Source organism: Excalfactoria chinensis, chromosome 13, assembly GCF_039878825.1.
Source record: "Excalfactoria chinensis isolate bCotChi1 chromosome 13, bCotChi1.hap2, whole genome shotgun sequence".
NCBI lineage: Eukaryota > Metazoa > Chordata > Aves > Galliformes > Phasianidae > Excalfactoria > Excalfactoria chinensis.
In genome coordinates, this window is record NC_092837.1 from 3,286,541 (window position 1) to 3,309,638 (window position 23,098).

The 23,098-nt window shown below is 50.7% G+C and overlaps 2 protein-coding genes and 1 long non-coding RNA gene across 3 annotated transcripts; 1 reads left to right on the forward strand and 2 right to left on the reverse strand.

Moving 5' to 3' along the window:
• Positions 1-1,028: 1,028 nt before the first annotated feature.
• On the reverse strand, positions 1,029-4,011 carry SMIM32 (small integral membrane protein 32). The gene has a single exon (XM_072347959.1). It carries the CDS (start codon positions 3,017-3,019, stop codon positions 2,699-2,701), a length of 321 nt encoding a protein of 106 aa, XP_072204060.1. The 5' UTR covers positions 3,020-4,011; the 3' UTR covers positions 1,029-2,698.
• A 2,534-nt stretch (positions 4,012-6,545) lies between these two features.
• LOC140258053 (uncharacterized) lies at positions 6,546-16,575 on the forward strand. Its single transcript, XR_011905171.1, has 3 exons — positions 6,546-6,998; positions 7,089-7,451; positions 11,175-16,575. It is a non-coding gene; the product is annotated as an uncharacterized lncRNA (long non-coding RNA).
• Positions 16,576-17,171: 596 nt separating this feature from the next.
• Positions 17,172-20,000, reverse strand: LOC140258362 (PHD finger protein 7-like). Its single transcript, XM_072348568.1, has 9 exons — positions 19,916-20,000; positions 19,685-19,866; positions 19,502-19,600; positions 19,131-19,255; positions 18,781-18,943; positions 18,584-18,690; positions 18,295-18,405; positions 18,025-18,143; positions 17,172-17,860 (listed from the first exon to the last, which is right to left on the reverse strand). The coding sequence occupies exons 1-9, from the start codon at positions 19,998-20,000 to the stop codon at positions 17,172-17,174; spliced, it is 1,680 nt and encodes a 559-aa protein (XP_072204669.1).
• Positions 20,001-23,098: the final 3,098 nt, after the last annotated feature.

Here is a 23,098-nt window from a genome sequence, read left to right on the forward strand (position 1 = left end):
TCTCCTCCTAATGAAAAGCTTCATCTTTCCTAATGGAAGTTGAGTTGAGGAGCCCTGTGGTGGTGATTCCTGTCTTCAAGTGATGTCCTGGGATGAGGGCTCTTCATTTCTCTTGAAGACATTACTAGATGCAAACTCATTAGTGCAAGTACCGTTACAAATTGGTGGGACTCTTGTGGTTTGACACCAATTAGGAGAGCGTGGTCATGCAAGGCAGCCCTGAGTTTTGCTTTGCCATGCAGCACCAATCTGAGGCATCTTAAATAGAAGTGAGGTATTTAGCTTTTGTGTTTATTCTTTGCCTGTTGCCTTGTTGCACTGCTGACTTTTATGACAGCCTTGTGAGTCCTTCCCAAGTGCCATCAGTGATGGAGTGGGGGGGGGAAAGGGAAAAGCAGGAGGGTGAATGCCAGTAGAAATGCCCACCCCAATCCATTCACACCTGCTGGGTTTACAACATTAGTGTCTAGGCTCAGAACCATAGAATGGTTGGAAGGGACCTCACAGCTCCCAGCCCCAGCTCAGGCTGCCCAGGGCCCATCCATGGCTGTGGGCACCCCCAGGGATGGTGCAGCACAACTCTGGCAGCAGTGCCTGCACCTCAGTGCCCTCTGAGTAAAGTATTTCCTTGCAGTATCAAACCCTCCATTACTTTAAAGCCATTCCCTGTGCTATCAGACTGTAAAATGTCAATCTCCTGTTTGTTAGCTCCTTCTAAGCAGAGATGTTTTCTTTGCATCTATTCCACGCAAAGCTTAGAATAGCATTGATGGAACTTTCTTCTGCAGTAGAAGTCATTCGTTTGGGAGCATTGCTCCAAGTATCAAACTGTGGGGGAAAATACGGTTATTCCAGGGTTATTCTCGAGCATTTTAATAAGAGAAAATGTACAATATGGTGCAATGCAACATGTGTTCTATCAGGTTCTGAGGGTTTTGCCAGCAGGAATTTTTAGACCAAGCTCGTTATGGCTGATAGATGAAAACAAGCTGTCACTACTTAAAAATAAATGAGAAATGGCTGATTTGATAAAAACTCAATTTATTCAAAACGGGCTGAGATAAACACACTTGAGTTTATTCTTTATTTCTGCATTAGAATAATTATTTGCAATTACACCAGTGAAATTTGGTTCAGATGAGATAAAAATTGGCCACCTGTCAAGGAATGAAGTATCTCAGGCTGCTCTGTGGTAGACTTAACTTTTCTGAGCATCACAAAAGATGATAACCAAGACAATGACTTGGAAGTATAGCAACTGTGCAGTTTCTTGGTCATAAAAGCTCGCAGTCCGGCCCCAGGTGTGTTTGTGTCCCTGTCCCACGTGCTTGTGTGTCGTTGCATTGTAAAATCCTCTCATTTGGATGAAATACTTTACGTGCATATATACACACAGCACTTCGGCTGTATTCCATGTGATAAGGACGCATTGAGGGGTGCAGTTCTGGCACTGCACAAACCCCTCTCCTTTATGGAAGATCTACCTGCAAAGTGGGAGTAGAAGTTGGATTTAAGGGTGTGTTTCTGGCCGTCTGCGATTCAGCTGCGTGTAGTGACACTGCGGCTGAGAAAACAACGAGGAAAGAGCCCTTTGCCCACTGTAGGAACATGAATAGTGTTCTGGGGTTTGTGCTGTATGGTCTGTAATTATGGCACTAATTGCAAATTTCCTAAAAGCTGTCATCTATTTAAATAGCATGTCAGCGAAGTTGAAGCAGGAGTACGGCTTCTCGAACAAAACCAGACTGCTAATGAATCTAAACCAGTGTATGTTACCATTAATGAGCCGTCAGTCAATCGTGCTGCTGCCCTTTCGATGGAGCACGCTCTTAACTGCTAGCCTTACAGCAAGAGCAAGGAGCGGTGGCTGCTGCCATCAAGCAGCTCCTCCTGTAACACAGCGGCTCTCCAAAGTTATCTGCTTCTTGTACAGAGCTCCCTGCTCTCCCCTTTCATTAGTTTACATGCGATTAATGGTGTTTATTTTCCCTCCTTCCTTCTCTCCATCCTGATTATTTTGGTTTCATGCTGTGGCGAGCAATTTCCTTTGCAACTTAAGGAAGTTGAAAACAAGTTACTTAAGTATTCCGTGGTTCCCATAGCTGGCAGTGATTTGAAACCTGACTGAAGATGCAATATCACACCCCCCCCACCCCCAGCAGCATCCCAATCAGATCCTAAACCACCATTGCTGGTTTCCTCCTGCCTCCCATCGCGTTACCGAGCGTTTCAGCAGCAGTGGAGAGAAACGGGTCTGGAAAGTAAACTCTGGTCCTCAGAGTGGAGCCATTAGGTAAATGCGCCGTGTTTTACATTCAGTGCTGTGATTTCATAAACATGGGTAACAAGCTGCACCAGATGCACAAATCAGAGATTGTTGTTGATGCAAATGTCCTTCTATGGGCACTGAATGGCTCGGTGATGACATTTGCATACATACAGCGCTTCATCTGGAATCGGGGGGCAATTTCCTTTTTGCGCGTATCAATTTGCCGAAGCCGTGATCTCTTCAGTTCCTCGTACAGCCTTTTATTTACAGCTATTCCCATCTGCACACGGCGTCTCTTTCAGCAGCCTTTCCCCGCGGCGCAGCCTATTATTTGAAGGAGGGTCGAACCCACCCGCTGCCATGCGGACGGGAAGCTGTGTGGCACAGCGCTGCTGCTGCTGCTGGAAGACGCTGTTTTCCCCCCTCGTGTCACACAGCCTGTGTCCTCCACGGGCTCCTCGCTTCCCGGAGGGATCTGTCGTAAGGAAGAGTAGCAAAGAAAGAATTTTTCAGCTGGCAGTTAATGAAGAGCACGATGAGTGTCACGGTCAGGAGCAGAAAGAAAAAGAGGATGATGTAAGTCACCAGGTCGGGCTTGTTGATCTCGCCTTCTTTTAGCACCCTGGCTGTCGACATGTAGAAGGCGGAGGAGCTGACGGGTCGCTGCGTGCTGCCCAGGTAGGGAGTGTTGGTCTGAAGGATGAGGTGAGCTTCGGTGGCACTGGTTGAGTTTAGCAATTCACTATACATGTTCTTGCTTCAATTTCCCCCCACGGTCGAAGTAAAGAACGAGAGCACACACAGTCACTGTTTGGCATAGGGAAGGAAGAATATTCCCGCTTGTAAAATCCTGACAGCGAGCCGCATTTTGCCTAAAAGTAAAACCAAATTACTCGCTAAGCCGTGCGAGGGGATTTGCTCTTAAATCTCCGTGGCTCATGTTTACAGCATTCATCCACAGACACAAATCACAACCGGCGCGGGTACCTCGGTGCCGATCCCGCCTGCGGGCACATGGAGCGCGCAGCCCTCGGGCCGGGTCTGGGCTGCCTGGAGCCCTCGATGCCGTCCAGGGGAGGACACGGCGGCTCTCAGGGTGCTTTTCCAGAGTGGGATGGAGCCGGACTTAAACGGGATCCGCGGAGAGAGGCGGCTGAAGCGTTGGCATCCCGCTGGGTTCTCTGTGTTGTCCCCTTGGATCCTGCCCGCTGCGGGAATCCCGGTGCATGAGTTGAGTTTCTTAATCCTGGTTATCGATGCGCTGTGTAGTCCCCGTTCCAAGGCTGGGCTTGCTGCTTTCCAAGCATTTCTTTTCGCTTTGAGGAAAAAGGAGGAGGAAAAAAAAGAAAAAAGAAACAAAACGCAACAAACCAAATGGGGAAATATATATATATATAATGTCCAAGGTCCCTTTGCTTTAAAAAATAGAAACAGCAGAACTGCAGAATTCCTCCCTGTTAATCGGAGGGTGGGAGAGGATCTTTGGAAACCTCCCCTCTGCTTTCAGCTCAGCCGCGCTGCGGAGCGGGACTGGGCAGGATTGTGCCGAACGGGACTTTTCCTTCTGCCGGAGCTCCTCCGCAGCGTCACTCTTGTGCTGGGAATGGAGGGAGCGCGGTGTGTCCGCCCGGTGCACCGTGCTGAGCGGCGAGAGATCCTCCGAGCAACCCCAGTGAGAGCCCCAGGCTGCGGGGAGAGGTTTGGAGCTGGGGGAGGGCAGCAGAGAATGGGACCAAACGAAGGTGACGGCATCGAAACCTCGTTTTTCCTTCTTCTTCCCCCCCTCTCCCCCCTCCCCTTTCCCCCCCCCCAAATCTCTATTGTTAAAATTGATCTCTCCAGCACAGAGAATGCCGTTTTGTTTCTTTTTTTTTCTTCTTTCTTTCTTTCTTTCTTTCACACGGGTCCCGACACCCTCTCCAGCCTGACAATTAGCATGGTAATTTTTTTCCATCAAACTGCCTTTATGCCGCTATTAGCTGCTGGCTGCTCGCCAGCCTGCGCTCACCCCGTCGCATCTGATAAGCGCGGTTAATGCTTCCTTTTAACTCGCCCCAACTTGGGGAAGGGGCGAGGAGGGGGGTGCAGAGGGGCAGGGAAGAGACGAGTGCAGGGGAAGTCGACGGCAGGAAGCATCCGACGCCTTCTCCATCCCCAGGGTACCCATCCAAGCAAACATTAAAGCTGCTTATGATGAGCTATTGCAGCCGACGGTCCAGGGAGGTTAAGCATTTCAATTAGCATAATAAATGTTTCTGCTAAGAAAGAGGGAATGAAAAGAGGAGAAATCCCCGTGTCAGGCAGATTTAAATCAAAGGAAGTGAAGGCTCTGCTAGTAGGCAATGCCCTTGTGCAGCCTGATCCTATCTGCTGAGCTCCAGGTACCTGCTGAGCCCCTGTGCCCTCCTGGTGGCACGGCTGAAGGCTGCCGTCTGCTCACAGCTCCATTCCCCATCCTTCTGCTCCCATCACCAGAACAGCCCCTACCTGCTCTTTGCCTCCATGCTTTGGGTCAAGATGTGAATTTGCAGGGTGATGTCCCTCTGAGGCTTTTGCTGGGTTTTATTTTCTTCCCTTCCTTCCCTCCCCCCTCCTGCCCCCTATCCAGCCAAAGGAGCTGACTCTTCCCCGTGCCCTGGTTTACTACCCCATCTTTAACCCCAGAACAGGGTGCCACAGTGGCTCCTCCTGGGGCCATTTCCCCTGCCCACAGAGCGGCTCTGGTTACCTGTATTTACTCTGTATGGGTTCAAAGAGCAGCGCGGAGAGGCAGGCAGCCAGCACAGGGGCTGGAAAAGTCAACAGAGCCATAAAAAAGCTGGTGCAGCTCCCAACTGTCCTACCTACGGTGTCGCCTTGCAGCCAGAGCTGCACTGAGCAGTGCAGGAAGTGGATGGTTGGAGGTCTGCGTGTCTTCCCAGCACCCTGCCCTCTTCCTCCCTGAACTTTGGTCGGCCTTAACCAAACTTTGCATCCTTTGTTTGTTTACTTTATTGGTTTTATTAATCCGGTAGGAAAAGCAGAGAGGCAGCCGGGGGCTGAGTGCTGTAAATAGCAAGGATTGTCTTCGTGTTTCACGTCTTTCAGCCCAAAGCTTGTTATTAAAATGGCTTCTCTGCAAACGTTGCCAACTCCTCACAAAATGCTGCGATGGATGCACACAAGTGTTGCATTGGAGGAGTGCTCCTGTGTAACCACTGGAGGTGTCCCCAAGGCTGAAGGGACAGCCTGAGCCCCCTCCTGCTGGTGTGCAGGTTACTTATGGAACCAGAATGTTTTCCCTTTAGCTCCTACAAAATGTTATCTCACGCTCTTTCAGGATTTGTTTTCTGCCCAGGGGATACAGTAGTTCAGTGCCATGGCTTCACGTTCATGGCTTTGGGTTGAGAACTGTTGCTAATGGTCACGGTGTGAGCACTGGAATCAATCCTTGGGTGTTTTACAGCTGCCCTGGGTGCACACAGGCTCTGGGGTGGGAAAAGCTGTCTGTCTGATATACAAAGGGATGAGAAGCCCTGGGAGCAGTAAATCAGATGTGTTTTTGGCAGCGTCGTATCCAGGCTTAATGTCAAAAGGCCCAAATTGCTATAAATAACACTTTAATTGCAAAAAATAAGAGCTGATCCTTTCCCCTTGTTTTCCTTAATTTGGAAGCTCATTTAAAGTCCTCAGTTCCTTGTGATTTTTCCTCACTAAGTTACACAGTAGCTTTGTTGTTATGTTTTTTTTTTGCTTGTTTCCTTTTACTTTTCTTTAGGGTTTCCAGCATTTAATGACTTGCTTGGATGAAGTGGCAGTGTGTGCTGGAAATGGTGCTGCAAGGACACACGTGGAGCCTCCAGCAGTGGCTGAGTTAGCAATGGAATGAACCTCTCAGTGCTGCGACCTCCTGGCTCCCTCAGGATCTGGGTCAGTGTCACTATGGGGATGAGTGCAGAGAGGTCCTTGTTCTTCTGAGTGCCATTTGAGTCTTGCTTCCAGTCCAAGCCATCCCATGACTCTGTGGTGACTCAGTGGTGGTTCTGGCCTCACCATGGTCCGTTTTTGCCATAGTACAACCAATGCTGGTACAAACAGCCTGGAATTCAGTGCTTGGCCCTATCAGCTAACACTCTTCTGGAGACACGGCCCACAGCATTTGCTCTAACAACCATCAGCCAAGCTGCAAACAAGCGGGATGCAAAACACAGTGAGTGACCAGTGCTTGGGGTTTGGTTGTGCAGCAGATTGCTGGAGCCTTTTCCCATTTCCAGCCTGGTAAATAATGCATGCTCTGTCTCTTGCACGCTTACTCAACCCCTACCACGATAAAAATCAACCGAGGGAAATGAGAGTGGAAAGGAGCATTATCTTTCCCAGTAATGCAACCATTTACAATCTGTTACGATCTTTCTGCTGAGGAGTAAGTGGTGGTGGAGGGGTTTGTTTCTATTAGCAGACCAGAAACCATAAATCACGGGCTGTAGTTTTCCAGTGTCACGTACAAACAGCCTTAAAACCTTTAAAAAAATAAACAAAGAGAGAGAAAATAAAATACAGAGGTCATTTCCTTTTTTAAACGCTCTGAAGTAAAACACTTACTCCATGTGCGTGAGTATCAAATACCAAAGACTGTATTTTCCAGTGCAGGATCTTAAAGCTAAGCAGCAGACACCTAAAGAGAGGGTGCTGCCTTTGGTGCTTAAAAGCAGATCTGGATGCCTGAGGAAACTGGCCCGGGTGCAGACAAGTGTGGAAAATATTTTACCTCTTAAGAACGCGTTTGTTGTGTATAAAACTGAGCTCTGACGTCGTATTTCTTGGGGTCTGTTCTCACCAGATGAAACAGAAGCATCTAAAAAGCATCCAGAGAGGTCTGCAGATCCAATGGGAATGGGAGCTGCTGTGCATTTCCTCAGTGCCCTGCATACATCCTCTACTCACCGGTGGTGAGGAGCCTCTCAGTTGGCCAAGGCACCATTCCAAGGAGGGAAGAAGCACCCTACTCCTCTGCCAGCCCCTGCTCTCCCCTGTCTTGGTGTGGAATGAGAGGAGAATCATGAGGGAAGCTTTGCAGGTCATCACGGTGTGTCTGACTGGTGGAGCCTGTCTGTACTGTTATTGTTTCCTGTACAACATTCCGGTGTTGGAAACTATTCCTCCTGTTCTACTTGGTCTGTCGGTGTCTGCTTTTCTCAGACAGGTGGGGTGGGTGGGTGGGGTTTCTTTTTCTTCTCTGATTATTGTTTTTTCTTTGAGTTTTAAGTTCTTGATTGTGGCACCAAGTAGCGTGGATGAACTGCTAAACACCCAGACCTGCACTTGTGTTCTGTGCAAACAAGGGGCAGGCTGGGCTCCCTGCGCACAGACCAAGCTTGCTATCAGTCTGACCAATGGCCTAGTCTGTAACCTGCTCCCCTGGGTAAAAAATGGCCTTGATACTACACTGCAAGGATCCTGAGCATTAATTGTGGAGGGTGGCAAGGTGCTTCAATGCAGTAAAATAAGAGCAAAGAACCAGCTAAAATAGGATGAAAGTTTTCCACAGCCTTGTAGCAATCAATCTGAATCTCTATCTCCGAAGGTGATGGTGCTTTTCTGCAAGTCTGAGTTGAGGATCATGTAGCTGTGAGCCCATTCCTCTAACACAGCATCTTTGCCCCAGATAGGAAGTCCTCTCCTCCAGGCACCAATAGGGCTTGCTGCCTGCGTGCTTCCCTGCTTGTGTAATTAAGCAAAGCAAATGTATTGTGCAGGGTCAGCTGTTGATTATTGCTCCTGGTGTGAGCTAAGGCTGCTTACAGTGTCAGCACAGAAATACTGTTCACACAGACAGCGCTAATTCTGGGCCCTTGGGTACCTTTTGGTGGTAGGAATTCAATCAAGTGAAAGAGCAGCACATCGCCCTTCTCAGGGCGGGCATAAATTTCAGAGGCTGAGCTAAACTTTATTTTGGAAAGTGCCAGGCTGTGTTGCTGGCTGTTGCTGGGAGGTGCACTTCTAGCTATGACCCCTCAGAATGAAAGGAAAACCAATCGTGGAGTTCCTCAGCAAGCTGGGGAAGAGCGCTGATGTTTAACTGTGTGCTGCTTGGTAAAGAAGAACAGCTTTATCATTTCTGACTTATCATTAATAGCAACTGACCCAACAGATGATGCTGCTGGTGCTGTTCAGCTCAGAGGTCTTCTCAGTGCTAAAGTAAAACACAGAGAAAAGCAGAGCTCAGCCAGCAACATCCGCTGGAAGGGAAGTCACTTGTATCATCTTGGTTTACCTGTGAGCATGGCTGAGCTTTGTAGATCCTGACTTTTCATTCCCTCTGGTGACCCTTTGGCTCTCTGTCTCTCATTTCCTAGTGCAATTATCATTAATTAAGGCAAGGTTCCTGCCCAAAGCTGAGCAGCTGTGGCAGTGGATCAGTGGTCCACAGAGGGCAGAGGCTCCTCCACAAAGCGCTGTGGTTGGAAAAGCTCATTGAATACATTGGGAAAGAAAATCTATCAGCCCGTGACAGGGATTATTTTAATAACCTAAAATCTTATTGCTTCTGGAACATCTGCTCTTTGGTGGAGCAAACAAATAGGTTTTAATTTCATTGCCTTAACTTCATGGAAATAAATCTGAGAAGTGCAATCACCGATATTATTTGGGATAACAGCGTTATCTTTTTCACAACGGTCACAAAAGGAAAACTGCAGGAAATACAAAGCCAATGGAAACACCTTCAGTCTCAGACCCTTGAAATATCTGCATCCTAATCTAGCACAGCTGGGAAAAGAAAACTTCACCTGACCTTTAAGTTTGCAGAGGAAAGCAGTTACCGAGTTACTCCTTTGGAGGTGACGCAGTGAGGTGGTGTTACTCAGTAATATTCCTTGTCTATATAGAGGCTAATGTATTCCCGTTGTATTTAATTAGTTTTGAACCTGTGTGTGTGAGAAATGCAGCGCAGTGCTGTTATTAAAATTCATGCTTTATAATAATTAGCACAGTTTGTACAGGCTCCGAGAACTGCCAGCAAAAGGACTATTAACTTTGGTTAATGGTGGAACTGTCTCACCCGTGCTGTCATTTAACCCATTGCTGTGTTTTTAAGGGGAGAAAAGTTGTGATTGTTCTCAGCCATTAATTACCAAAACTCATTAATTATAACAGATCGGCTGCTTTAAAATCTCATTAACTGAGCTTTTGCGATGATCAGTAGGGAAATGGGGACAAACACAGGCAGGACTGCCCTTTTTAAATGGCTGGTGTTTTATCTCTCATCGAATCCCTATCTGAAATTGAGAAGAATGACCAGTAAGGTTCAGAAACTCATTCTTCAGAAGATCAAAGTCATAAAATTCTGCTGATTCCCTTTGAGACAGAAATAGGAATTACAGTTCAGAGTCTTCTCCCCGTGACTTCTTTTTTCTTTCATGTTAAAACTCTCTAATTGTTCCCCAAATCTCCCATTGTATTCCACTGTAAACTTAATTTGCTGAGCTATCAGGAAAATCTCTCCGTTAAAAACTGCCTCTTGCCAGAGCCTCTGGAAAGCACAAATTCTGAAGAACCACATTGATGCCCCCATTCCTCATTGCTCCCAGCAAACATGCCTGGAGCCTTTGGTCTTGGTTGCTGGTAAATCTCAGCCTTGTCTTGTGGTCCAGGCCTCACGGTTGAGTGTTTGCAGGCAGAATTTCAGCTGGGTTCTCTGAATTTCTTGAAAGCCCTTTTGCCTTTTGTCTCTTCTAGTGCCAGGTTATTCCTAGAGCAGCTCTCATTGCTTTGCTTTGTCTCACGTTGCCATGTGGCTGCAATGTCACCAATCTGCGTGGTGTCCACTCTCTGGCCTGCAGGTGCGCATCCTTTCTGACAAAGTTCCCCTGGAAGCAGTTTTACCTTTTGGGTTTGTTGTTTTTTTTTGTTAAGAAGAATTTTGCCCAGTGCAAACCCTGCATCTATATTCTTAATGGCTATTTAGAGAGTGAAGTGTTTGGATGTGCTTGAAAATAGCCCTGGGCACCTATTTGCCATGTGTAGGTGCATAAAGATGTGAGAAAAAACGACCATCTGGTGTCTCCAGGCTCAGATCCTCAGAAAATACACAGAATACTGAAAGGGAGGGAGTTTAGGCACATGCATTCCTTCTGATGGATCTGTTCAGCCCTTTGTGTCGCTCTCAGAGGTGTGCAAAGAAAGAATGCACAAAAGAATAGGGAGGGCCGTGTGCTGTGTGTGTGTGTTCTGCAGATGATAGTAGGGAAGGTGAGCAGGAAGGAAGAATTGCCTTCGAAAAAGTATTCCGCCCTCCAATTTTTGAGCTCTTACTTTGTAAAAGAAGGAACTGATGACCTGGTGCCTAAGTAGCATTGCCAACTCAAAGGCCATCGGTTCTAGGAACAATTTTGAGGCACTTTGAGCCATTTTTCCATATTTTTCTTTCATCTTTTTGTAGTAAAATTTCAGATTTGATCTTTTGTTTCCAATATTGGCTCCAAGAGAAGAAAGATAACTCTTTGCTGTGCCAGGATGCACATGGTTTTCATGTGCTTTTCCTTGGAGCAGAAGACGAGCATTAATACTGTAACACGGTCTGCTTTCTGCTCAGTGCTTGGTGTGATGGCTGGGAATCCTGATATTTGGAGCTAAGGAGCACTTCACCCCACATCTGGGAGGGTATTTGCACTGAGATCCGAGCAACTCCAAATGGGCAACTGCAGGCACTTCGCCTTTTATTTTGGTCACTGGATTGAATGGACCCTGGGGGAAAAAAGAAAACAAACCAAAACACTCCTAAGCCCAGAAGAAGTTGCTGATGCTTCAAGCTGATGCCTGGGATGGGAAATTAATAGAGTTATTATTCATTTCAATGGTGGCTTTTTAAATGTGGGGCAACGCTTTGATTCTGAGCCTGCTCTGTGATCATTTTCCTTTCTGTTAGTGGTATTTCCTGACAAAATTAATCAGACACTCCTTGATGCTGGGCCAATTCCCTGAGCTGCACGTTGTCAATCATCTGGTGATCCAAATGTTCGCCTACTTCTCCACCGTTTTCTTTCTCTCTGACTCCATCAGAAGCACATGACACATCCGTGGATCACGGGAGAGAGAGGCAGGTTTGCTCTCCTTTATCTCTCTGCTGGGGGTGGGGGGGAAGACTTTCAGCTGTATAATCATCTTCCTATAAAATAAATTACTTTATCTGTCTTAATGCTGTCACTCTTCAGTCCTCCAGTGATCTACTTCTTCCATCTGTGTGCATAACTGAAATCTTCTCTCCACCTACTCTATGTACTTCCAAGTGTCAAAATCCAGCCTCAATCATTGCTGTCATCAGTCTCTCGTTCCTGATGGGATAGTGGGTGAAACATCACTGTTCCTCAGACCTCTATGGGTAATCTCTGTGCTTGCTTTGCAGAGTTGAGGTAAACCATCAGAAATACGAACTAAAAGAGTTTTGTTTTGCTTTGTGGGTTTGTTTTTTTGTCAGCGTTTTGCTTTCTGCTCTTGAAGCAGGTGGGTACTTTTGTTGCTTTCTGGGTCCTGTTTCCATCATGACTCTTGCTGCATAATTTCAGGAGATAACCACATTACCCAAATCCTATGAAAGTTGACTTATTGCTTCGTATTGAGTAATTCTGCATGACTCACACTTTGTTCTCTGATATAATTTTTACGCTCGTTTGCAGAATATTGTTGAGACAATTGAGCTTACTTACCGAAATCACCATCTTTTGTAATGAGACAGTACAATCACTTTCCTCTTTCACAAAGCCACTCCAAGAACAATGGGCCGACCCATAAATAACAACCATTTGTTTTGCTTAGAATATGGATTCTACTTTGCTAAATGAAATAACAACGGCAGGGAAAAGAAAGAAACCTTCTTAGAAGCTGTGCATCTTCCCAGATAAAATGTGACAACGTGCCTCTCCTGCTGAGCCGTGACCTACTTTGCTCACAAAATGCTCTACCTTCCCCCAAACATGAAGCTGTGGAAGCCCCAGGAATTCATCACCTCGGGTGAGAAGCTGTGAAGCGTCAGTCCCCACTGAAGGATCCTCAATGGTTTTCCTGTCTGGCAGCATCATGCTGCTTATCGCATCCACTGCTTCTGCCTCTCTTCTCATGGTGTTGTTGTTGGGATGGGTTTTTATCTCAGTATACACCCCATGACTTTGGAGCTGGGTGAATTTTGCCGTCTTGTGAGAGGTTTTGGTACTTTTCTTTTGGACTGGGTTTATTTTTGGTGAGCTCCATTTAAAATGTTTTGCTCTGCTGTAATCTTTGTTTTAATTCCTTCATATATTTTTTTATGAGTGAGAAGGAATCCTTTTCTTCTAGCTAATATATTATGTGCATCAGAACTTGGTAGTGTGCCTGTTCATGGAGAAACAGGAGTTGAGATCGAGCATCAACAGCTGTGGGAATGACCTACACCATATGGGACATATGACAATTACCCAGATTGTGTTACATAAGGAATAAAATCATGTTGCTTTGCTGAAGTATGCAAGGAGAGAGAGCTAGAATATGATGACAAATGACTGCTCCCAGTGATAAAGGTCCTTAGATGTATTACCATGGGGTTTTTTTTGGCTTTACAACAAATGCATGCAATCTACTTGTTAAATTCAAGTTCATTGCATGGCAAAGGCAGCATGCCTTGGCTTGGTGCTTGTCTTCGTTAAGCAGAGCAGCACTTAAATATAGAAGCTGAGTTTGTCCATCAGGTTTTGCATTTATGACTCAGAACTGAAGGTACTGATTGCAGCATGTAGATATTATTGCCCACTGGGTGATGCTCGGGCTCGTTATTTGGGACAGATTATTAGATTTTAATGCCACAAAGCATCACTACAGTCATAAGGTAAATAAAGATTTGTTAGATAGAAAAATTGATCCTGATTGTTTAGCCAAAAAGAAGTCTGGGAGATGATGCTATACAACCAATGTATGCGCTTATAGGTGTTGTGCTGCACCTTGGAGGGCTGCCTGCAAGAGCTGATGGCCCCAACCAGTTGCTAACCCAAGGCAAACCTTTAAATGCTGGGGAATTAACAAAAAAACAGAAGGAAAATGGTTGATTTCTTAGGTCTTGCTTTCTTTTAGCTATAACTGGTACCTTTCAGGATGACGCACTTGCATTAAACAACTCCTAATGTCATGCCGAAGGCTGGATGTCATCACCCGTGACACTCAGGAGGTTGGATCACAGCTCCTTCCCTCTGCCAGGGGAAGTCTTTGAACCATCTCATCTTATGCCTGGCATTTGCTGATATCATGTAACGGGGTATGTACTCTATCCACTCTACATTTCTGACTTAATTCTTTATCAGCACTGTCTCTCTTATTCTCTTATCCCAGAGGAAAGCTGAGCAGAGCTGTGTGGAGCCCCTTCCCCTCTGCACAGGGAGTTCCAGCGCCTGCCTTGGCACTAGGGGAAATGCTAATGGTGTCAAACATAATACATTAGCAGGACAGCTTGCATGCATGATGATTGAAGGACCTCAGTGTAATTGACAAGCTGCCTCTGGGAGCTGATCCCATGTGTAATTTTCTCCCTAAATTTGGAGCTTCCAGATGCATTGAATGGCCTTATTGCACGTTTCTTGGCTTAATGTTTGGATGCCAATTTCTGTGTATCTGAGGAGTAGAAATATTTTATGTTATACTTAATGGAGTCATCTTTACACGTGTATGACTTTGTCATGAAAGAAAGCATATACAGAAGTGGGCAGAGTTAAGATCAGGTTATTTTTAGACATTTTATAAACAATATAGCCCCCAAAATAAGTCCTGAAGTTACAATAAGGTCCAGCTTTCCATGCTTTAAATGATCTGAAGTCCCCCTTTGCAATAGTTCTCAAGCTCTTTACCTAGCACTTAAGATTTCATTTTGCCTTATGCTTTGTCTGCTTGTGATATCGCCTTGCTTGCATTTGCAGAACTCATCCTTGCATGTGGAAAGAAGCTGCCTGCACGTTATCTTCTAGGAATAAAAGCTCTAATCTGCTGCACTGGGTTTCATAAATATTTTATCGTTCATTGTTTGGAATGTTCTCCTGGTGAACCTCAGCAGCTGGTCTTCATGAAGATAATTCCTGATTCAAGAGCAGGGGTTTGCTTCCATGTTCTGGGTAAGAGCTGCAGCCCAGGTAACCCCACTGCTGTGGGTGCAGGCAGCATTTTTCCTCTCATTGCTGCGTACTTCTTCCTATTAGCACACTTTGGTATTGTGAGAGCTTTGCATTAAAGAAAGAAGCAGTACGTAACATGGAAATCTTCTCTGCACTTGCAGGAGCTTTAGAGCCTTCTATGGCAGCAGGGCCAGAAGGTGATGCTCTGTGCTGTGCTGCTCTGGGGCCCACAGGGTTCACCAAGGATCCTGGCACTGGGCTGCAGTCCCAGCCCCACTACTGTCACTGGAGTTCCACCATCACTGCTGAGTGACAGTGGTGTCATTGGCTCATTGGTTTCACTGCTGCAAGCATAGGGGAACAAAATGAAACCCTCATTCCTAAACTATGTATTTCAGACCCTCCTTGTCTCTCCCCTGGATTCGGATGCCAGCTAGTCAGAGCGATATGAATGGTGTCGTAAAGCTTGGGCTTGGCTGAAAGATGGAAACAAAGTGTGTGTGTGTGTGTGTGTCTGAAATGCCTCTCAAAACGCCGCGCAGCCACTTTTCTGATGTGCAATTTTCATTCTCTTGATTTATTATTTTTTTTTTTAACATGCAGTTATGTAATTGCAAGCTGTACCCATTTACACCTTCCAGTAGGCAGTAACTTCGGGAGTGAACGCAGGGATTATTTTTAGTATGTATTCAAGTTTATTCATGATGAAAGGTAGTAGTTATCTTTTGTAATTTTAGAGTAGCTCTTTGAATAAAAACATGAGTATAGCTCCATGTTAACTGCCATGTGACACTTGGGAGTGGGCTAAAACCTCTCTTAGGATATTAGAATCTCTGCCTTTTTGCTTTGCAGCACCCTAGTAGGGTAATACCCCACCAGTAGAGGTGTGTGTGTTGGGACCTGTGTCTATCAGTGCATACAACGTGAGCCATCTTGTGTGCACTGCGATGGGAGTACCTCTAGGCCAGAAGGAAGGACAGTTTTCAGTGTTGGTTTTTGTGTGTGGAAAAGCTTATTGAAATTCAGCTATGCTCTCCGAGTCCAAATTCCATACTGAGCCATCACCAGAGGGGTTATTCGATAGAAATCTGTGGGTCCTCAGCTTAGTGTTCTCCCCAGAGCTGAGTAAATACCTCTGCGAGCCAAATAGCGGAACCTTTTCTTCAGTTCACAGACAACTGTGCAGGGGTTGCGAGTTTCTCATGTTTTGGGGTCACTGTTCAGATAAGCCTTATGTTCTTGTTTCTGTTTTCTGATGGAATCATTAAAAAACGAGGAGCCTGCAGAAGGAGTGTGCAGTTTGAGGGGGGGAAGGAGCTCAGTTGTTTGTCCAAGGAGGCACGCAGGGATTTGGCTGGGATAGACTAACACAGAGGCACCAGCGAAAGGTCAGCAAAAATGCATTTTGCAAGACGTCCTTTGTTCCAAGTTTGATTTCCAAGAATTTGAATATCAGCCTCTGATTTGGAGATAACTGTGGGTCTGACACTAGAAGAAGCTGTGCTGTAAAAATAATAAGTGAGTCACGATGATAATGAGGCTATCGTTATGCAATAACAAGCTATCCTCGTTTCCTTTGCAGGCAGTGCACAACTGTACATTGTGATATCCCAGATAATCAGGGTTGCTCCTATCTCAGGGCCTGAGCTTGTATCTCTGTGCAATACCATCTTACAGAAGCATTTTGCAGAATAACGACTCTCACTGTCTCCTTCACAAACAAATGTATCATAAAAGCATTTCTACTACCGAGTTCATTGACAACATTGTTCAAAGGGGTATTTCATGACATGCTTGTTCTCCTAATATATATTTCTATTCAGGGCATTTTGAAAGTGTTTTCCAGCTTTGGAGTCCTAATGAACCGGCCCTGTGTCTGCTCATGCTTTCTCAATAATAAACTCTTAACTCCCTAGCAATGTTTGCCAGCTGGAACTGCACAGTCACTGTGGAGCAGCGGAAGGCAGAGATAGAGAAGTTCCTCACGACATGCCCAAGTCACACGACCAGGAAAGTGATGTGGTTTGAATTGTATTCCCACTGCAGCGGCTGAGAGATGCAGAAGGCCCATTTATGTGAGCATGTGCTATTTTCTTTGACTGACAGCTATGCACACTGGCAGGGAGGGCGCTGGACCCCAGCAATTCCCAGCTCCATCCCAATGCTGTGATCCTCCTACCCAGATAAATGGTTACATTTCGGTCTCTGCTGCTCTGACTCCATGGAGGTGATGGGCTGAGTCCATGTGGTCCATGTGGATCAAGGGGAAAGCCAACCAAGCTGACAACCTTGTGGCGGTCTGTTATAGACCACCTAACCAGGGTGAATCAATGGACGAGGCGCTCTATGAGCAGCTGGCAGAATTTGTTCCCATGGGGGACTTGGACTTCCCCGATCTATGCTGAAAATACAGAACGGTGCACAAGCAGCAGCCTGGGAGGTTTCTAGAGTGTGAGGAAGATGTGTGCCCCAGAACGGGGCTGCAGCTGCCAGCCTGGCCTCCTCCACGGTGTGCGTTGGAAACGTTGCGCCCCGCTGGAGTCGGGGCCAAAACCCAGCTCAGCATGAACCGGGCTGCGGGGAGGAAGGAATGGGTTGGGTGCTGGGGAAGGGAAGCCCGTGGATCCAGGCCCTAAAGCTGCCCACCTCGGGAAAGGCAGAGAAGAACCAAACTGACAGTGGCATAAGGGAATGAAGTTTTATTGAGATGGATTTAGATGATATTGGATAGGATTAGGGTTAGGGTTTGGGGTTGGAGATTGTATTGGAGCTTGAAGACGGCAGCTCCCACGGCATCATCAGGGCCGGCCGGTGATGTGCTGGGCCCGACGTGGTACCCGGGAGCGGCTCCGCCCCTGGGCTGGCCCTCGCCGCCTGGACCGGCTGGTGCGGCGTCTTCGGGGCTGGCTGTCGGTGTCCGCAGCCCGGCGATGGAGAGGCGAGCGGCTGCGAGTGCGGGCCCGCCCCGGATGTCTGAATGGGCTTCTATGGGCCGCTGGGGAAGCCCTGGAGGACCCCGGTGCTGCCGGTGTTCTGGAGCTGCGGGTGCAGCTCTGAGCACCTGGGGTTGCCGTCTGCCCGCTCCCACGGTGTCTCTGGGGCCGGCTCGCAGATTCTGGGGCCCGGCGCCGCAACGGAGAGCGGCTTCTTGTCCGGGCCCGCTGTCCCTGCCTGCACCTGAGGTTGGTAGAGTCTGTGCTGCTCTCGGCCATCAGAGCAGCACTGTGGGTTCTCCCACGGCGTCCCCGGGACTCATTCAAGATGTTTTGATCCCGGCGCAGACGTGCAGGGATTCTCCTGCGGTCCGTCCTGCTCTGGATGGACAGGCCGCTGCTCTCAGGCACACAGGAACGGTGATCTGGCCCCGATGGTGCCTGGCTGGAGGTGCCGGAGCTGCTGCTCTCTGGTGACACAGAGCTTTCCGATGGCTGTAGGCTTTGCTGGCTGGTGTTGCTGAGGCCAGCAAGACCTGAGCTGGTGCTGGAGGCTGTAAGGGGAGGCAGGAAGGTGAGCAGGATGGAATTCCAGCCACGGGGTGGAACTGGCTCCCGTTTGTCCCGGGCTGGAGGGATTTGAGCAAGGCCGCTCTGAGCAGCCGCTGCCAGGCCTCGCCTGGCCCAGCCCAGCAGCACGCGGCTGTTTGCCTCTTACCGGTGCCCTCTCCAGCACAGCTGTCGCACTCCCAGCTGGTTGTGTCCTGACTCAAGTTGGAGCAGAGTCGGTGTGTGCCTTGTGCAGCACAGGAGCTGCAGAGGAGCAGCTGCCAGGGCCTGTGGAAAGCAACGGGTTGTGGCCGTGAGCACAACGTGCCCTGAGCCAGGGAGTGCCCGGCACAGCTCTGGTGCTCAGTCTGTGCTCCCCCAGCCTGTGGTGAGGCTGCGATGCCACGCAGAGCCCCAGAGGGCAGCTGAGCTCACTCACCCCTCTCCTAACTGCTCCCTGCCAAGGGGGTAAAGGCAGTCGCTGGCATCGCAGCGTCGGTGCCGATCTCCCAGTGCTGCATAGGCATTGTTGTCCTCCCATCTTGGATTTCTGCCAGAGAAGGGAGGGAATGTGATGAGCACTCACTGGCCCAGAACTGAAACTAACCCATGAAATCCATCCATCCCCTTCCACCTTATCGCTGGTTCCCACTTCCAAATGATGCTGTGGCCCATGTTAATGGCTGCCAAGGGCCAGGCATCTCAAGAGCTGTCTGAAGGACACCAACCTGAATGGGATTCGGATCCCCATAGTGAGCATTTCTGGAATAAGTGAGCTCCAGTCTCGGCACAGGGGGCACTGGAAGCAGTAAATCCCTGCGCTTAGTGCCTGTTCCTGCAGCAGAAACACAAGCAGTGTGGGTGTGAGCCAGGCCTGGTGCTGCTGAGCGCCTGCGGTGCCGCAGGTCGAGGGGAGGGCTCCTACCTGGATGCAGGCCCGGTGGAACCAGGCGTGTTGGCAGGCTGGGCACACCATGGTGCCGTACGACCTGCTGTCATCTACGGGTTCCATGCAAATGATGCAGGTCGTGTTTGGCTCCGGTGCTGCCTGCACTGCCTGCTGCGGGCGGTGCTCCCAGCAGAAGGCCCTGGGGGAAGATGGAAGGGACGGGCGAGGTGAGAAGGGCTGCGAGGAGGGCAGAGGACCGGGAAGGAGCCCCAGGCCTTGGCTCTGGTTCTGTCAGGCTGCTGGAAGGTTCACAGCGCGTTCCTCGCTGCTTTGGCTGGTGCTGACAGCAGGGTTGGAGGCCACAGGCCGCACCTGGCAGCTCTTACCTGTAGCGGTTGAAGTGCTGGGTGACACACTGACCCTCTGAGGCACAGGGGAGGTGGAAGCTCCGCTCACAGTCCAGGTCTGCGCAGATAATGGTGGCCCCCGAACTGCCGCAGACGAAGCAGAGCTGGAAAGAGCAGAGCAGCCCCCATCAGCTGCAGGCTCAGGGCCGACGCAGCGGGCCCCGCACCTCTGGGCAGGGCGCAGGATGCGGGCAGGGCTGGGTGGCACTCTGCAGAGCTGCCCGGTGAACAGGGCTGGTCTGCAAGAGCAGGAATGTCTCCTGGAGCTGGGAGGAGGGGCTGGGATTGCTTTCTTGGGACCAGGCTAAGCTCTGCTGGCACCAAGCTCCCTGTTCCGGTTCAGTGCTCACCCTCTGCTCTGCCTCCCTCACTGTGCGTCTCAAGTCTTCAAAACGAAAACAGGCATTTCTGTTATCTGTTCCTGGTAGACAAAGTCCACTGGCAAATACCTGTACAAGAGGAAAGAGTGTGACCTTGTTGTGGCAGAAAGGAGAGGACCACTACTTGGAGGAAGGAGTCAGGAGGGAACTCACCACACAGAAAGTATGGAAGTAGAACCCATCACCCTCACGTCTGCGGCCAAGTATGGTCGAATACTCGTCCACTCGGCCACAGAGCACGCATGCTGGAGAGGAGAGAGTAACAGCAGTGAGCGCCTTGCGGGGCCAGGTGCCCCCTGGGTTGTCCCGGGGCTGCTCTGTGCCGGCTGTGCCAGCTGAGGGGCAGGACCACAGGCCGTGCATGCAGGGATACTTGGCTCTCACCTGGCTCTTCCGAGCCGGCAGCCTCCTGTGTCTCCGCACACGCCGTGCGCGTCGACCGAAACCAAGTGCAGAGTTTCTGTCCCATCGCTGACGGGCCTCGTCCTCTGCGTGCTGACCTATGGGAGAAGAGGGACGAGGCTGAGTTGGCGGCTCAGGCCCCCGAGCGCTGGGGAACCGGCCTCCCTCCCTCGGCAGCCTCAGGCAGCCCCTTCCTCCCTGCTCACCTCACCAAGTCGCACTGAGCTCGGACTGAGCCCCGCAGCCTCAGCCCTGTTCCGCAGCCCGCGCGTCACAATGGCCGTTCCATTTGATGTCATTCTTGGGTGCCCTCAGCCCTGTGAGGTGTGATGGCGTCACAGAGGGTGGCAGGGAACGGCCATTGTGACACGTGTGCTGTGCAGTAGACCTGAGGCTGCGGGGCTCAGTCCCAGCTCAGTGCGACTTGGTGAGGTGAGCAGGGAGGAAGGGGCTGCCTGAGGCTGCCCAGGGAGGGAGGTCGGTTCCCCAGCGCTCGGGGGCCTGAGCCGCCAACTCAACCTCGTCCCTCTTCTCCCATAGGTTTGCACGCAGAGTACGAGGACCATCAGCGATGGGACAGACACTCTGCTCTTGGTTTCGCTCCATACAGGAGGCTGCTCGCTTGGAAGAGCCAGGTGAGAGCAAAGTATCCCTGCATGCGCGGCCTGCGGCCCTGCCCCTCAGCTGGCACAGCCGGCACAGAGCAGCCCCTGGGACAGCCCAGGGGGCACCTGGCCCCGCAAGGCGCTCACGGCTGTTACTCTCTCCTCTCCAGCATGCGTGCTCTGTGGCCTAGAGGATGAGGACTCGGCCATCCTTGGGAACAAACAGAGCTTTCGCAGATTCTCTTACCACGAGTTTTGTGCGGTGAGTTCCCTGGTGGCTCCTGCCACCTTCCTCCCACCAGTGATTCCCTCCTTTCTGCCCTAACTAGACCGTGCTCTTTCCTCCTGTACAGCGATTTGCCAGCGGTCTTTGTGCAAACGTGCAAGATAACAACGAGGCACGTTTTCGTTTTGAAGACCTGATGCGCACAGTGAGGGAGGCGGAGCAGAAGGTGAGCACTGGACCGGAACAGGGAGCTTGGTGCCAGCAGAGCTTAGCCTGGTCCCAAGAAAGCAATCCCAGCCCCTCCTCCCAGCTCCAGGAGACATTCCTGCTCTTGCAGACCAGCCCTGTTCACCGGGCAGCTCTGCAGAGTGCCACCCAGCCCTGCCCGCATCCTGCGCCCTGCCCAGAGGTGCGGGGCCCGCTGCGTCGGCCCTGAGCCTGCAGCTGATGGGGGCTGCTCTGCTCTTTCCAGCTCTGCTTCGTCTGCGGCAGTTCGGGGGCCACCATCACCTGCGCAGACCCGGACTGTGAGCGGAGCTTCCACCTCCCTTGTGCCTATGAAGGCCAGTGTGTCACCAAGTACTTTGGGGAGTTCAGGTAAGAGCTGCCAGGTGCGGCCTGTGGCCTCCAACCCTGCTGTCAGCACCAGCCAAAGCAGCGAGGAACGCGCTGTGAACCTCCCAGCAGAGCAGCCTGACAGAGCCAGAGCCAAGGCCTGGGGCTCCTTCCCGGTCCTCTGCCCTCCTCGCAGCCCTTCTCACCTCGCCCATCCCTTCCATCTTCCCCCAGGGCCTTCTGCTGGGAGCACCGCCCGCAGCAGGCAGTGCAGGCGGCACCGGAGCCGGACACCACCTGCATCATCTGCCTGGAGCCCGTAGATGAGAGCAGGTCGTACGGCACCATGGTGTGCCCAGCCTGCCAGCACGCCTGGTTGCACCGGGCCTGCGTCCAGGTAGGAGCCCTCCCCTCGACCTGCGGCACCGCAGGCGCTCAGCAGCACCAGGCCCGGCTCACACCCACACTGCTTGTGTTTCTGCTGCAGAGAATGGCCCTGAGCTCTGGGATTCGCCTCTTCCACTGCCCCAACTGCAGAGACACGCAGACGTTCCTGCAGGAAATGCTGACTCTGGGGATCCGAATCCCAGACAGGTTGGTGTCTGGCCCTTGGCAGCCATTACCGTGGGCCTATGTGTCAGTGAGAAGCTGGAACCAGGGAGAAGGTGGCTGGGGATGGATGGATTTCATGGGTTAGTTTGAGTCCTGGGCCAGTGAATGCTCATCACATTCCCTCCCTTCTCTAGGAGAATGCAAATACGGTGGGAAAACACCGCCTATTCCGGACTGGCAGTATGGCACCGACGCTGCATGGCCAGCGAGTGCCTTTACCCCCAGGGCAGACTGCGGTCAGGAGAGGGGTGAGTGAGCTCAGCTGCCCCCTGGGGCTCTGCGTGGCATCGCAGCCTCACCACAGGCTGGGGGAGCACAGACTGAGCACCAGAGCTGTGCCGGGCACTCCCTGGCTCAGGGCACGTTGTGCTCACGGCCACAACCCGTTGCTTTCCACAGGCCTTGGGAGCTGCTCCTCTGCAGCTCCTGTGCTGCACGAGGCACACACCGCCTCTGTTCCCACCTGAGCGACAGCACAACCAGATGGGAGTGCAACGCCTGTGCTGGAGAGGGCACCGGTAAGAGGCAAACAGCCGCGTGCTGCTGGGCTGGGCCAGGCGAGGCCTGGCAGCGGCTGCTCAGAGCGGCCTTGCTCAAATCCCTCCAGCCCGGGACAAACGGGAGCCAGTTCCACCCCGTGGCTGGAATTCCATCCTGCTCACCTTCCTGCCTCCCCTTACAGCCTCCAGCACCAGCTCAGGTCTTGCTGGCCTCAGCACCACCAGCCAGCAGGGACTGCAGCCATCGGAGAGCTCTGTGCCACCAGAGAGCTCCAGCAGCTCCATCCAGGCACCATCGGGGCCAGATCATGGTTCCTGTGTGCCTGAGAGCAGCATCCAGAGCAGCACGTCCATCCAGTGCAGCACGGACCGCAGGAGAATCCCTGCACGTCCATGCCGGGATGAAAACATCTTGAATGAGTCCCGGGGACGCCGTGGGAGAACCCACAGTGCTGCTCTGATGGCCGAGAGCAGCACAGACTCTATGAGCCAGGGGACATCTCGGTCCTCGAGGCGCTGCCCTGCACTTGTTTACAACCTCAGGTGCAGGCAGGGACAGCGGGCCCGGACAAGAAGCCGCTCTCCGTTGCGGCGCCGGGCCCCAGCATCTCCGAGCCGGCCCCAGAGACACCGAGGGAGCCGGCCGACAGCAACCCCAGGTGCTCAG